The 14,607-nt window shown below is 47.8% G+C and overlaps 1 protein-coding gene across 1 annotated transcript in view; it reads right to left on the bottom strand.

Annotated features, from left to right (window-relative positions):
* Positions 1-14,607, bottom strand: part of COL4A2 (collagen type IV alpha 2 chain) — a 191,437-nt gene that overhangs the window by 10,337 nt on the left and 166,493 nt on the right. The window contains exons 39-44 of the mRNA XM_080997344.1: positions 7,603-7,674; positions 7,289-7,414; positions 5,968-6,084; positions 3,921-4,082; positions 3,733-3,831; positions 664-810 (exon numbers count right to left, since the gene is read on the bottom strand). Of these exons, the coding sequence (XP_080853470.1) occupies positions 664-810; positions 3,733-3,831; positions 3,921-4,082; positions 5,968-6,084; positions 7,289-7,414; positions 7,603-7,674 (723 nt within the window). The remainder of the gene's footprint in view (positions 1-663; positions 811-3,732; positions 3,832-3,920; positions 4,083-5,967; positions 6,085-7,288; positions 7,415-7,602; positions 7,675-14,607) is intronic.

Below are 14,607 nucleotides of genomic sequence, written 5' to 3'. Positions count from 1 at the left end.
GTGACTTGCATGCAGAAATGGTTGAATAAGGATGGAGTAGGCACATATTATTTGAAGGAAGAGGAAACCATCCTATTCAGGCCTCTTGGTCATCAACAAGAGCAATGCACCTATAGCAAATACTTCTGACTGCAATTATGGCATACATGTTTGGAATGAGGGTGGAATTGCCTACAGATTTCAGTCTTATCAGGGACGGGGATAGGCGATACAGCTGTACCAGAATGGGATCTGGAGAAAGAAGAAAAGATTGGATGTGTTTTATTTGTCTAAAGCTCAGCAGGACAGGTCAGAAATTACTGGGCATCATTTCCGAAGCTTGGCATGCCAGCAAATCAACACTAAGCTTGAGTCATGAGCGGCCAGTTATCACATAATGGTCTGTCCCCCCCTCAGGGAGGTACTTCTGGAATGACTCCAAAGTGGCAGAAATATGAAAAGTATTGGTACAGAGTTGTACATTCATGGGGAGTTTTCAGTTAGGTTCCCCAAAGTCACCAACTAAATTTCTGTGAGCCCCTGACCTGATTTGGATAATTACTGCATGAGCCTTCTTCATTAAAATTCCAATTTATTGGGAGAAAATGTTATATGCAAAACAGGATTGGGCCATGAAAAACAGCCTTAACTCACTAAGGCCATTTTGCATATCCATGTTCCTACCTGGAGATCCTGGTGGGCCTTGAGGACCCATCTCACCCAACGTGCCAGGAAGCCCTCTGTTTCCAGGAGCACCTGGGCTCCCTTGTTCTGAAACCAGTTTAGGAAGGACAGGAGGCAGTCCAGGGGAACCTGGAGGTCCCTGAAATCCTGAAAGTTAAAAATGCACAATAAAGTAACAGACAGAATATTCCACTTGCCTTGGGCGCTCTTTCTCATTAGTTGACCCAGGAGCTCATTGCTCACGTTCGAAAGCAGTGTTTGAAACCCCCATTGTTCTAGGCGCATTTTGCGACAGGGAATTTCTTCAGCGTGGGCCGTTTCTGAGCTCTGGGCGCAGTACTGTGCCTAAGATTTCAGATTAAAACTGCAGAGTGGAAGGAAAGGAGGACTTTTTTCTGCCTCCTCACTTCCAGCTACTCTCTGAAGATTGGAGAAGAGAGAGACCCTCTGAAGAATATTAGGGGGGTGGGAAGGGGAAGGACTAGACCATGTGAAAAATGAAATAATACTTTAACTGCAGTTCATTCATTTTCAGCTTTGTATTCTTGTTATAAAAAGTGTGCCTAGACATTCTGTAGTTGTGCCCATACCTTAGGTTTAAAGTGCCATTTAGCTCCTAGCTTTCATATCTCAGTTTCTAACACTGGTTAGAAGCAGTGGTGGTGTCATGGCAGACTTGGACATGGAGTTCAGCAGAGTAAGTAGGAGGCCTTTAAACCAGAATCTATGTCAGATTTCCTCAAACTTGGCCCTCCAGATGTTTTGAGACTACAGTTCCCATCATCCCTGACCACTGGTCCTGCAAGCTAGGGATCAAGGGAGTTGTAGGCCAAAAACATCTGGAGGGCCTAGTTTGAGGAAGCCTGACATAGATTCTGTTCTATGTTAAAAACTGGCCCAGAGGAGAAGCACACAGTGGCAGAGCAGTGGGATCTCTCCTCCCAGGAGAGCACTGGTCATTATGCTGTGTCCAAACCCTCTGTTGCCTCCTGCCAATGGAGAGCCTGATTCCTCTGGCCCTGTGGCTCCTTCGTGCCAATGTGAATCTCTGGTGGGAAGAGCAGAACAAGGTGACATTGGTAGACTATGTGGAACCTCTCTGGTGAGCCTACCATCTCCTAACTCAATCCCTAGCTTCCTGTACCCCTTCTTTGACTGTTTGTTAAATTGTAAAATTAAGGCCCCAGGTTAGAATTGATCCATGGCTGACATCACAGTTACTATTTTTTTATTACCTTCCTATTAGACCAGGAAAGGGATGCAGGTGGCGCTGTGGGTTAAACCACAGAGCCTAGGACCTGCCGATCAGAAGATCGGCGGTTCGAACCCCGCGACGGGGTGAGCTCCCGTTGCTCGGTCCCTGCTCCTGCCAACCTAGCAGTTTGAAAGCATGTCAGAGTGCAAGTAGATAAATAGGTACCACTCCGGCAGGAAGGTAAATGGCGTTTCCGTGCGCTACTCTGGTTCGCCAGAAGCGGCTTAGTCATGCTGGCCACATGACCCAGAAGCTGTATGCCGGCTCCTTCAGCCAATAAAGCGAGATGAGCGCCACAACCCCGGAGTCGGCCACGACTGGACCTAATGGTCAGGGGTCCCTTTACCTTTACCTTTATTAGACCAGGAAGGGAAGGACTTTGTAAACCAGTTACATAGACATCCTGACCCTGAGACTGCAAAATTGTTTTTTTTTAGTGTTTGCTTTGTTTTCATTTTTATCATTAACAACCATCACCCTCCCTTGATGTCAGGCATTCAAACAGTTGCCTCTCGCCTTAGCAACCAGGGATCTTTCAAATCCCCCAAAGACCTCAATTCCCTAGACAGGAACCTTCCTCCCCTCTTCTCTTTCTTTTCTTCACTATCACTTGCTGTTGCACTACATCACACCTGAGCCTCGCAGAAATAATGGCAGAGAGTGACTCCCTGCTCCTCTCTGGCAAGTCCATCTACTGGCAATCCTTTTTCTCCCCCTCTGTCTCAGCTCTTCTGAGGGAAGCCCTTCTCCTACTCTTCCTTAGCTTCACAGGGCAGCCCACTTATCTCCTTCTGCATCATCCTGACACTCCTAACTCCTTGACAGCTGCTGCTTCATTTGTCCCTTCTTTTTTGTCCCTAACTCTGTCATTCCAGCCTGTCATCTGGGGATTTAGCCAGTCTTTATCCTCGCTCGCTCGCTCGCTCGCTCGCTCCCTCACTCATTCTTTCCTTCCAAGCTTGACCATGTCTCCCTTTCTTGGGAAGACCTGATCTCTCCACCCCCCCTTGCTGTACTCTGGTCTTCTGCCTTGGCTGTCTCACCTCAAAACCTCCTTTCCCTTTTCCCTCACTCACTCTTCATAGACCTCCAGCAGATCTAACATGACCCTCCAGGCCTCCCCATTTGGCCCGTGAAACAGTTTTCAGGAAGCCCCACCCACCTGCCCCTTAGCTGACATCATAGAAGGCATCAGGTGGGGGACAGAAAGGGGCGGGACTTCAAAGGTGCAACCGAAAGCTCCCAGTTGTTCCTCTGAAGCAGCAAGGTGCACCTTCAATGCTCCAGCCTGTCTTCCATCAGCTGGATGGAATGGCATTTCTTCTTCAAACAATGCTGATTACTTTGTTGCTGTCAGGCCAAGCTGTTTTAATTTCTGGTTCCAAATGTGTTTTGATGTATTTTTATTATTGTTTCTAACTTGTTTGTTTTTATTACTTTGTATTTATAATGTTGGTTTCGAATGCTGTAAGTTGCCTTGTACCTTGATTTTGCAGCCTCCAGTTGCTCCTGTTTCCCACCCTCCCGCCCTTTAAGGTTTCGTTCCTTGACCTTGCTATGGACCTTGGTTGGTCACCGCTGAGGGGCCTGGTAGGAATTTTTTCCACTTGGCAAATTGGCACCGGCCACTTGGTTTTTCGCCTACGTCGTAGCAAATGGTCATAACCTTCTTGGTATTGGCAGTTAGGCATTGGTATTGGTATTGTTATGTAGATGGAAGAGGGGAGGAAGCGCCATCACCTGCCCCACATATTGAAGGGTTTTGAAGATTTATAAACACTGCATGAACTGGCATAGTAGAAATAGTTACTCACCAGGAAATCCTCGGTCTCCCTTGGGTCCAGTGGGGCCAAAGTCACCAGGCGTTCCCAATATGCCAACAAAACCCATGACTCCTTGTTCCCCTTTATATCCTTCAAGGCAAAACAATGGTATGGTGTTACTGCATGCCTGCTTAATCTGTTTTGGTAGCTGCTCTTTATACTAGGTTTTTCCATCATACCTTTTGCCCCAGGGAACCCTGGAATTCCAGGTCTCCCATCTGCGCCATGGTCTCCTCTAAGTCCTTTTGAACCATCTTCTCCAATTATGCCGATCTGCCCCACTTCTCCTTTGCTTCCAGGTGGAGCAGCTATTCCTGGTGGTCCTAGTGGTCCTGGGTAGCCTACAATATATACACAAAGATTAAAACTTGGGACTGAAAGACCACATAGGCAACATCTTTGGGGGCCTGTCTTCTCTTGATAGTAGCAAGTTAATGTAGAGCTGAATTAAATTGAAGGTGCAGCCTACCTGCAGCATCCGTGTCAATAAGTAAGAGGAAAAGATGGGCAAGCTGTGAAATGGCATTTCTGATGGTTGGAGAGCAGTTTACATCACTTTTCCAGACAAAAAGCTTTTCCTTGGGGTAGCTTCCAATGCTACAATTCTATGAGTCTACATCTGTGTATCTGGTTATTCCCTGTATTCCTTCTGATAGTGCCTTCTGAATACAGTGTCTCTGAAGCTTCTGCTTTTATCAGTTGCTGCTTTGCTCAGAGTGGCTGGGGCAGCCCAGTCAGATGGGTGCGGTATAAGAAATAGAATAATAGCAAAAAATGATTTTTTCACCAGGACAAGACTTGTGCCCTGAACCAAAGCTTGTTCCTAAGACTAAGCCTTTCATTGGTTTCAAACTGTTGTCTTAATATCAATTTATCCAAACCCAAACAACCATGTATTGGATGTATCAATACATCTTTGAATATACATAGCTCATACATCTCAAATAAAGGAAAAAATGAGTCCCTCTTTGTTCCCTTCAGAGACTCCTCTGTGGGGAAGAACATCCCCAACCCTAGTCTGCGCTGTTCAAGCAAATGCTACATAAGGAAAAGCCTTCCCGCAGGGAATGATGGATTGTTCGACCCATGAATGATGTGCCCTCTGGAACAGTGGGGGGGGGGGGAATGGAGAAGGGAAAGGGCATCATAAATTTGCATCCTGCTGACAGAACAGTCTTCCATTATAGTGAGGAACACAACTGTATACATGACAAAATGTGTAAATATAGGCAGAAGTTACAAAACTCTATGCATAAGTACCCAGTCCATCCGTGGAGACCCAGGACCAACTAATTAGAAGCCACATGGTCCCTGTTACTCCCAACAAGTAGCTATATAACCAGATATATGCTACTCTCTGTAATCTATCTTCCACCTCCATTTCTAACTCTGATCTCTCTCTCTCCCCACCATACTCTGTTAGTGCAACCCACTAGACCCAACGAACACTAAGGCAAGAGACACAGAGCGGCCCAGGTGGGATGGCAAGGAAACACCTTACAAACCAGAGAAGCAGGAATAGTTAGCTTAGAAGCAGCAGCATTAAATGTGAGGGGGCTAGGGAGCCCTGTCAAAAGAAAACACATTACCTCATATGAAACCCCACAAGAGATACACAAACCGCTTAAGGTAAAAGATAAAGGTAAAGGATCCCTGGACGGTTAAGTCCAGGCAAAGGTGACTATAGGGTGTGGCAATCATCTCGCTTCAGGCCGAGGGAGCCGGCATTTATCAACAGATGACTTTCTGGGACATGTGGCCAGCATGACTAAACCACTTCTGGCACAACAGAGCACCATAAATGGAAGCCAGAGCACACAGAAACGTCATTTACCTTCCCACCGCAGCAGTACCTATTTATCTACTTGCACTGGTGTGCTTTTGAACTGCTAAGTTGGCAGGAGCTGGGACAGAGCAACAGGAATTCACTTCGTTCCACAGATTCGAACTGCTGACCTTCCGATCAGCAAGCCCAAACTGTCTAAAGGTAGCAAACTCCTAAACAAACCCTGCTTTAGCCAACAGTGGGTGCCCCCCAGCACAGGAAAAGCATAGTGCTTAGTAGAGACCTAATGTTGAAGCCACAACAATGCTAAAAGACAAAAAGAAAAAGATTCATTTTTGCCAAGGGAACACTCGGTGGCAAAACTAAGGCAGTAGTATCAAAATATCAAGATAAATCTAAAAGATCTCTGTATCAACTGAAAGTAGTGGGATTGTGTTTACCTGGCACACCATCCAAACCTGGTGATCCCACATCACCAGGTGCTCCAGATATGTTTGAAACTCCAGGAAGGCCTGGTCTTCCCTCAGGGCCAGGGCTCCCGGGTGGGCCTCTCTGTCCTGCCAGTCAGAAATCAAATAGTTACTCCTGGAGATTGATGCACAGGAAAGCTGAAGCGCACCCTTTGTTAAATATTTTCAAAAATTCTGAGAATATGTTGTTTGTTTTTAACAATACTGTCATTATGGTTGCTTCCCATCACAAGAAATTACCGTAAATTTCACCTATATTCTTGTCTGCAGTTTTTGTTATCATGATTGTGTGTCTTTTTTGCTTTGTATTTTTTCTGGTTTGGTATTATATGTTCATTTTATTTATTGTTTATTTGTATGACACATAAGTATAAATAAAGTATTTAATAAAAAAAAGGGGGGGGGGGAGAAATTAAGTTTCACCAAAGCATATTGTTTCTTCCACATGAGATTACTATACATGCAGGTGTTGCTATCAGAACACTCTTTATCCAAAACACTAAGAGCTATCCAAACACAAAGAATTATACCTAAGCATCGCTACACAAATGCCTGATTCAGATACTTGTACAGAGTTTGCCTGCTCCCTTACTCATTGGTATTTTGCTGGTCGGCAGCAGCTGTGTGGGCAGAAACAATGCAGCGAAAGAGAGACATCAGACAAATCACAGATTAGAAGTGTTCCCATAGGAAATAATGGAAATCATCAGCTTGCTATGTGAACGCTTGCCTAACAATTTCCTGGGAATGCCTTATGTTCAGAAAGCGGAACCTGCATGTAACTTTGTGGGATGCCAAATAATATAATGGTAGCAAGTGATGTAGGATTACAAATCTTACCAACCTTGTGAACAATATTTTCTTTGATAAGTATAAATTCATATTATAAAGATATTTAAAATTCAGGAGTTCACATTTTCAGATTACAGGGATAAATTGAGCATTCAGTTTTAAATCAGTTGTTAGGAAGCATTTTTATCCTCCTTGCCCTTTACTTTGCTCTGCCCTCCCCCCTTCTCCTGGAGTGGAGTCCCTAAGGCGGTTGAGGGGGCCCTGGTGCGCCTCCTTCTGGCAACTCCTGCAGCCAAGCTGGTGCCAAACGTATTGCTCTGCTTTCCTTTGGATTCCACCAGCCAGGCAGAGAGCCACACATTCTGACTTTCATGTGCCTCTACCCTTTTCACACACCAATTTGCCATGAGAGTACTTTCTTAAATGAAACCTATAATTTGTTAAATATATTTTGCTAATTGGTGGTGCCATGTATAAAACCATTGAACAACAGACTGACCTAGATCTCCTCTTTCTCCTTTCGGACCAGGAGCTCCTCTGCTGCCTTCAATTGGGCTTGGCTCTCCCACGGTACCTTTGTCACCCCAAATACCTGGGAAACCTGGTGGGCCATATCCATCTGGACCTGTTGTGCAAAAACTTAGATAAATTAGTATCACTTTTCCCGACCTGGAAATGGGCATCTCAGCAATGTTCATTTTAAACTATCCTATGCATCCTGTGCAGAAAGCTGAAATGTTTAGACAGATTCCCTAATGAACTTACAATGTAAGATAGCCAACCTCATTAACCATCAACATAATGTGAACATACCTGGTGATCCTGGAAAGCCCTTGGTACTTGGCAAACCATGTAATCCAGTGATTCCTTTGGCGCCAGCAGCACCTGCCAAAAAGCCACCCATTATTTGTTATTCTTCGATCTGATTTACCAAATGTTACAGATTTCTCTGGAGGCACTGTAGTTTTTTGAAATGAAACATCTTCATGTGAGCCATTTGCTTTGCACTGATTACTGTATCAGAAAAAACTTGCTGCAATTACTTTAAAGTATTTCTCCTCCATATGAAATGTTTTGCCTCAAATTTAAAACTTGAGTGTGTTATAGCTAATGAATGACAGTTTGGCTGTTGCTTTTTAAAAACAAATTTCTGACTGGTCAAAACAAAACCATCCTGGAGGCTAAAGCAAGTCTTTACAAGTTTATAGTCTGATTGTCTGATTCACTGACTCTGAGAAAACATTTAAATTGATTTTATACAGCAGCAACATTTTAGCAATAAGATTGAAATATACTCAGAGTCGCAAAGTGATTTCATGCTCTTTATTCAGCTCATAGTGGTGAGGAGGAATGAATAAATGTCCCCTCACAGTATCTGCTTTATATACATTATTTACACAATGGGCTGCACATGATTGGCTAATTCTGGAATTCTACTGTAAGCCAATCAGGTTGTGGATTCACTTCTATCTGGAGCAGGATTGGGTGGTTCCTGCCAACCAATCATACTGCTGCATTGTTCTAGGACCAATCAGACTGCTGCATTCTGAATCCTATTGTTCTAGGACCAATCAGACTGCTGCCTTTTGGATCCTATTGTTCTAGGACCAATCAGACTGCTACAGTTTGGATCCTATTCAACTCAGTACATAACACCCCTCCCCTCTAAGTTCCAGTCCTGCCCGGGAGGTCGCATTCATAGTCCTCAAGGTATGCCGGCGGCCTACGTGTGCGTTGTGGCCTGGGGTGTTCCCTGGTCCGGGCTCCGGGTTCTGGCTCGTGTTCCAAGGATGCTGGCTGTGATGCGGCTGTTTGGTCTGGTGCAACCGGCTCGCTCAGTCGTGGTTCTGGTTCCGGTGTCCTTTCGGCCTCACGGGTCCTCTCTGTATTTACTGATTCTGCCTCTCCTGCTGGCCCCTCCTGCTCTATGGGCCTCACTGCCCCGCTGTTCCCTTGGGACTCCTCTGACCTGTCCTCCTCCTGGTTTTCTCCCGGGAATCGTCGCCGTATCTGGTCGCAGTGGCGGCGCCAGCATTGCCCCCCATCCGTTAGCACCTCGTACGACACGGGGCCAGTGACCCTGGTGATTGTGGCGGGTACCCATGCTGGGCCTGCCCCAAAATTCTTTGCGTACACTGGGTCCTGGGCCTCGAAGGTCCGGGGGTTCCTGCCTTCCCCCACCACTACCTCATCCTGAGCTCTATCGGGGTGAAGGCGGTCCAATCTGATTGCAAGGCGCCGACCCATTAGTAGTTCAGCGGGGCTCCGGCCAGTCGTTGAGCTGGGGGTGCTGTGCTGTGCTAGAAGGAATGTGGCAAGGCGGTACTCCCAGTCCCCTTGCGTCATGCGGCGAAGGGTGTCCTTGGTGGTCCGCACCATGCGTTCTGCTTGGCCATTGGTGGCAGGGTGGAACGGCGCCGAACGGATGTGGCGGATGGCGTTCTGCGCTGTGAAGGTTTGGAATTCTCCTGACGTAAATGCAGTCCCGTTGTCTGAGACGAGAGTGTCAGGGAGCCCGTGGGTTGCAAACAGCCTGCGTAGTACCCGGATGGCTGCGGACGTGGAAGTGGACGGTACCAGTGCGACTTCCAGCCATTTGGTGTAGGAGTCCACCACTATGAAGAATGTTTTCCCCTGAAAGGGGCCAGCGAAATCCACATGCAGGCGTGACCATGGTGCTCGGGCGGACTCCCAGGACTGGACTGGGGCCCTTGGGGGATCTGGGCGGGATTCTTGGCAGGCCTGGCAGTGTTTGACCCAGGCCTCTATCTCTCCATCGATCCCCGGCCACCACACATAACTCCTGGCAAGGGCCTTCATTCTTACTACCCCTGGATGTGTCTCGTGTAGGGCTGTGAGGACCCTTTTGCAGAGGGGCTGGGGAACAACGACTCTGCTTCCCCATAACAGGCACCCCTTGTGGGCCGACAGTTCATGTTTGCGGGTTGTGTAGCCGGCGAATTCTGGCCCGGGGCTGCTGCTGGGCCATCCCCTCCACACCCAGTCCAGGACCCGGGAGATGACCCTATCTTTCTTGGAATGGTGTGCAACTTCTTGTGCCTGAATGGGGCGGTCGGGAAGCAGCTCCAGGCTCATAACCTCTTGTGCAGGTGCTGGGTCAGGGCCTGTTTCCGGTAGTGGTAGCCTGCTGAGGGCGTCCGCATGGCCCATCGCCTTCCCAGGTCGGTGAATCAGTGCATACTGGTAGCTGGCAAGGAAAATTGACCACCTGAGGACGCGAGGAGACAGCACTTGGGGGGTCTGCTTTTCGGGGGCAAACAAGCCAAGCAACGGCTTGTGGTCAGTCACCACGGTGAAGGGCCGCCCGTACAAGAAATCATGGAATTTTTTTACTCCCTTTACGATTGCCAGACCCTCCTTGTCGATTTGCGAGTAGTTCCGCTCGGTTGTGTTGAGTGTCTGGGAAAAGTACGCCACCGGTACCTCTCTTCCATCCGGGAGTTGGTGCCCCAGGACAGCTCCAATGCCATAGGGTGAGGCGTCGCATGCTAGCACCACCGGCAGCCTCTCGTCGAAGTGTGCCAAGACCGAGTTTGAGACAAGCAAGTCCCTGACTGCCTGGAATGCGGCCTCCTGGCGCTGGCCCCACACCCAAGGGGCCCGCTTGTCCAGGAGTCTGTGTAGGGGCTCCGCTACCGCCGCCTTGTGGGGAAGGAAGGAATGGTAAAAGTTAAATAGTCCCAAGAAGGCCTGAAGTTCAGTCTTGCTCTTGGGCGCTGGGGCATCACAAATGGCCCGTACCTTGTCCCCAGTCGGGTGGACCCCTTCTGCGTCCACCATAAATCCCAGAAAGTCCACCTGAGGCACTCCTAGTAGACATTTTTCCCGCTTCACCTTGAGACCCGCCGTCTGGAAACGGTGCAGAACGGTGCGGAGGCGGTCCTCAAACTCCTCTGGTGTGGGGCCGGCAATCAACACATCATCGAAGAAGGGGGTGACGCCAGGAATCCCTTTAAGGAGAGAGTCCATTATATTCTGGAATATGCCTGGTGCCACGCTGACACCGAATTGCAGCCGCTTTACCCTGAACGCTCCTCTGTGCGTCACAATCGTCTGTGCCTCTGCTGTGGCCTCATCTACTGGCAGCTGTTGATATGCTTGGGCCAAGTCCAGCTTGCCAAAAATTTTCGACCCAGCCAGGGTGGCAAGGACATGGCTGACCACTGGCACTGGGTATGCGTGGGCCGTGAGGGCCTTGTTTATGGTACATTTGTAGTCTGCGCAGATGCGGACCGAACCATTAGGCTTGACGGGTGTGACGATTGGGGTTTCCCAGGGAGCATTAGGCACCGGCTCCAGCACTCCTTGCTCTACGAGTCGGTCCAATTCCTCGTCTATACGGGGTTTCAAGGCGAACGGGACCCGGCGGGCCTTGAGCCTGACCGGTCGTACTGCGGGGTCAAGCTGTAGCGCAATGGGGGGGCCCGTATACTGTCCCAATTTCCCATCGAAAACCCCTGGAAATTCCTTGCATATGGCGTCCACGTCCACTTGTAAGCTAGTGTGGTTCACCCCGGTGACAGCTAGCCCCAGTGGTCCAAACCATGCCAATCCCAGTAAGCTAATGTAGGGGCCCTTGACCACAAGCAAGTCCAGTTGCCGCGTCCGCCCTCGGTATTGCACCCTGAAGGTCCCCACCCCCATTGTGGGGACCTTACGTTTCTGGAAGTCCCGGAGGGTGAATGGGGCCGGCCTGAGTTTGGGACCCCCAGTGGGACACAGTTTCCTTAAGGTCCTTGCCGAGATTATGGATAGAGTTGAACCCGTGTCAAGCTCCATGCGGCATGGGGCCCCCTCTATCTGTACCTCTACATAAATTTTCTCTACGTTGGGGTGGGGCAACTGGTATACCTGGAAGTCCGTGAGCTCCGTCGAGTTGCCTTGGTGCGTTGGGCCCCGGGACCTGGGGCTCTTGGATTGGTCATCTGATGCCTGGTGTCGGGTGGGCCGAGCCCGACACACCCGGGCGATGTGTCCCGATTTTCTGCACTGCCTGCACTCTGCGTTGCGGAAACGGCAGGTCCTCCTCTCGTGACTCTCCCCGCAGCTTGCGCAGTTCCCTCCTTCTCGTCGAGGCAGCTGTGGTCTGTGCGCTGCTTGAGTGCGCTGCTGTACTCGGTGCACCTCCTCCCTGTCGGATCCTGAGTCGTCGGTGAGGTCTTCATGGTGGACCCTCGGTTGGGATGGCAGGCTCGGCCGTGCCTCTTGGGTCGACCTCTCGGCAGCTTCTGTTGCCAGGGCCTCCTCCAGAGCGACCTGGAACGTTAGGTCCTTCTTAGCGTAGAGGCGTCGTTGCAGCTTCTCATCCTTCAGGCCACCGACGAGGCGGTCACGAAGCATGTTCTCCAGCTCTGAGAAGTTGCAGAACCGGGCGGCTTGGCGGAGAGAGGTCACAAACCAGTTATGGTTTCCCCAGGGGCTTGCCGCTTTGCGTAGAAGGCATTTCGACGAGCCACCACTGAGGGCTGCGGCGAAAAGTGCCCCTTCAGCTGTTCCATTATTGTTTTGTATGGAACAGTAGCGACGTCTTCAGGCGCAAGGAGAGCCCGGGCGATTTCAAACGTCTCCTCTCCGCAGACGCTGAAGAATATCGCCCTCTTCTTGGCGTCTTCTTCGTCGGTGACCCCTTTGGCTTCTAGGAGGAAGGTGAAACGGGAGGCGTACGCTTCCCAGTCTCCAGATGCTGGGTTGAATGGCGAGAAGCTGCTGTTGGCTGCCATTCTGAGTTCCTTGTGCCCCGGAGCTGAAGCCTGGATACACGGTGCGAGGCAGCGGTGCGGCAGTTGGCGGTGCTGCGGTGCTGTGTGTGGCAGTCAGCTCAGCGGGATCCCACCTTCGTCGCCAGTGAAATATACTCAGAGTCGCAAAGTGATTTCATGCTCTTTATTCAGCTCATAGTGGTGAGGAGGAATGAATAAATGTCCCCTCACAGTATCTGCTTTATATACATTATTTACACAATGGGCTGCACATGATTGGCTAATTCTGGAATTCTACTGTAAGCCAATCAGGTTGTGGATTCACTTCTATCTGGAGCAGGATTGGGTGGTTCCTGCCAACCAATCATACTGCTGCATTGTTCTAGGACCAATCAGACTGCTGCATTCTGAATCCTATTGTTCTAGGACCAATCAGACTGCTGCCTTTTGGATCCTATTGTTCTAGGACCAATCAGACTGCTACAGTTTGGATCCTATTCAACTCAGTACATAACAAAGATTATAACAAATATTTCAAAAAGATGAAAATACATTGTTAACTGTACAGCCTTATATAACCAAGACACTTAACTTATGAAGGGTTTATGGCCATAGAGTTAGATATCCTGCCAGGCTTATCTAGGCTGCACTCCCTCGCCTTGGAAGGAAGAGTTACCAAACTTTTCATTCTCGCTTCTTCCCACCAGGTGAAGCTTCCAGTAAGGATGTCTAAGCTAAATGCTCCAAGCTTAGAAGGCATGGCTTAAGAAACCCACCTTTGTGCTTCTATACAAATAATTTAGGAACTCTTACTGCTGTATGGAAAAGGCAATGAATCTGATCTATGATGTGTTTGTAAGTAAACCATTTTTAACTTACCAAATGTGTGGTCTCTTTCTATGCTAAGGGAAGTGGAGAGCTTTGGAAATGACATAAAACAGGATATTTTAAAGGTCTAATAGCCTATATTTCCACACTTTACTTTGCTGCATGTTTTGTGATTTTGAATCACTGCTGGGGCTCTCTCACCAAAGAGTACTTGCCCCAAACCTGGATCCAGGCATCTTAGGGAATTCTTTTATTAACCAATTGCTAAAAAAATCCAACAAGGGGAGGAATATATTTTGTTGATGTTCCAGGGATGTAATTTCAGATTTTTAAATGAATTTTTAAAGCCTGATTTTTAATAGCAGACCCCCCACACCAGTTTTCACAAGGCTTCCTGTGCAAAGCTTTTCATCTTTTGTTCTTCTAAATTCAGGGAATATTATCCCCCCTCCTCTTTCCATCGCATTCCAAAGTAGCTAGGCAGAAAAAGGGTGTGTGTTTTTTTTTCTGTTGGAGATTTTTGAGAACAATCTCTTATTTTGGCATTTTTCCTGCCATCATTTTAATTCTTTTTAGTGTTTGTCTTTCTTTTTGGATAGCCGAAACTCAATTGCTGCTCATAGCTCCAGTCTGCTTAGACTTACTGAGAGTAGCTTTATCAAATGGAAGCCAATTTCTTTTCATTGTGTATTATCTGTTTTAATATCTCTTCCTTTTCTCTCTCTCTTAATCTTCTTTGGATTGAGTTCTGCTGTATTAAAAAGCCTCTTATTACAGCTTTCGATGCATGCCATACTACATTCAGGTCCACTCCTTTATTTAGATTTAATTCAAAATAGTCTGTTAATGTCTTTTGCACATTCCCCAATATTACTTTATTGTCCAACAGTCCATCATTCAGTCTCCATCTGAATGAGGTCTCTTCCTTTCCTTTCAACTCCATTGTTATCACATTATGATCTGAGAGAGTTCTCGGAAGAATTTCTGATTTTATTGCTCTTGATGACAAATCTCTGGAAATCAAAATATAATCTGTCTGTCCTGCGCTTTGATTTGGGTCTGAGAAGAAACTGAATTGTTTCTCTAGTGGGTGTTTTAGTCTCCATATATTAACATGGATAGTCTTTCAAACACCTAGCTGGTTCACTCTAACAATTGTGACACAGCTACTCAGATGATAGAAAAAGCCTTTTGATTTACAAGAAAATATTCTCATTGAGCTTGGACGAGGGAACTAGACAAGAAAGACAGTTACAGACATGTGACACAG

This window comes from Podarcis pityusensis (genome assembly GCF_964106645.2).
Source record: "Podarcis pityusensis genome assembly, chromosome: 3".
Classification (NCBI taxonomy): domain Eukaryota; kingdom Metazoa; phylum Chordata; class Lepidosauria; order Squamata; family Lacertidae; genus Podarcis; species Podarcis pityusensis.
This window is presented reverse-complemented; position numbering and strand designations above follow the sequence as displayed.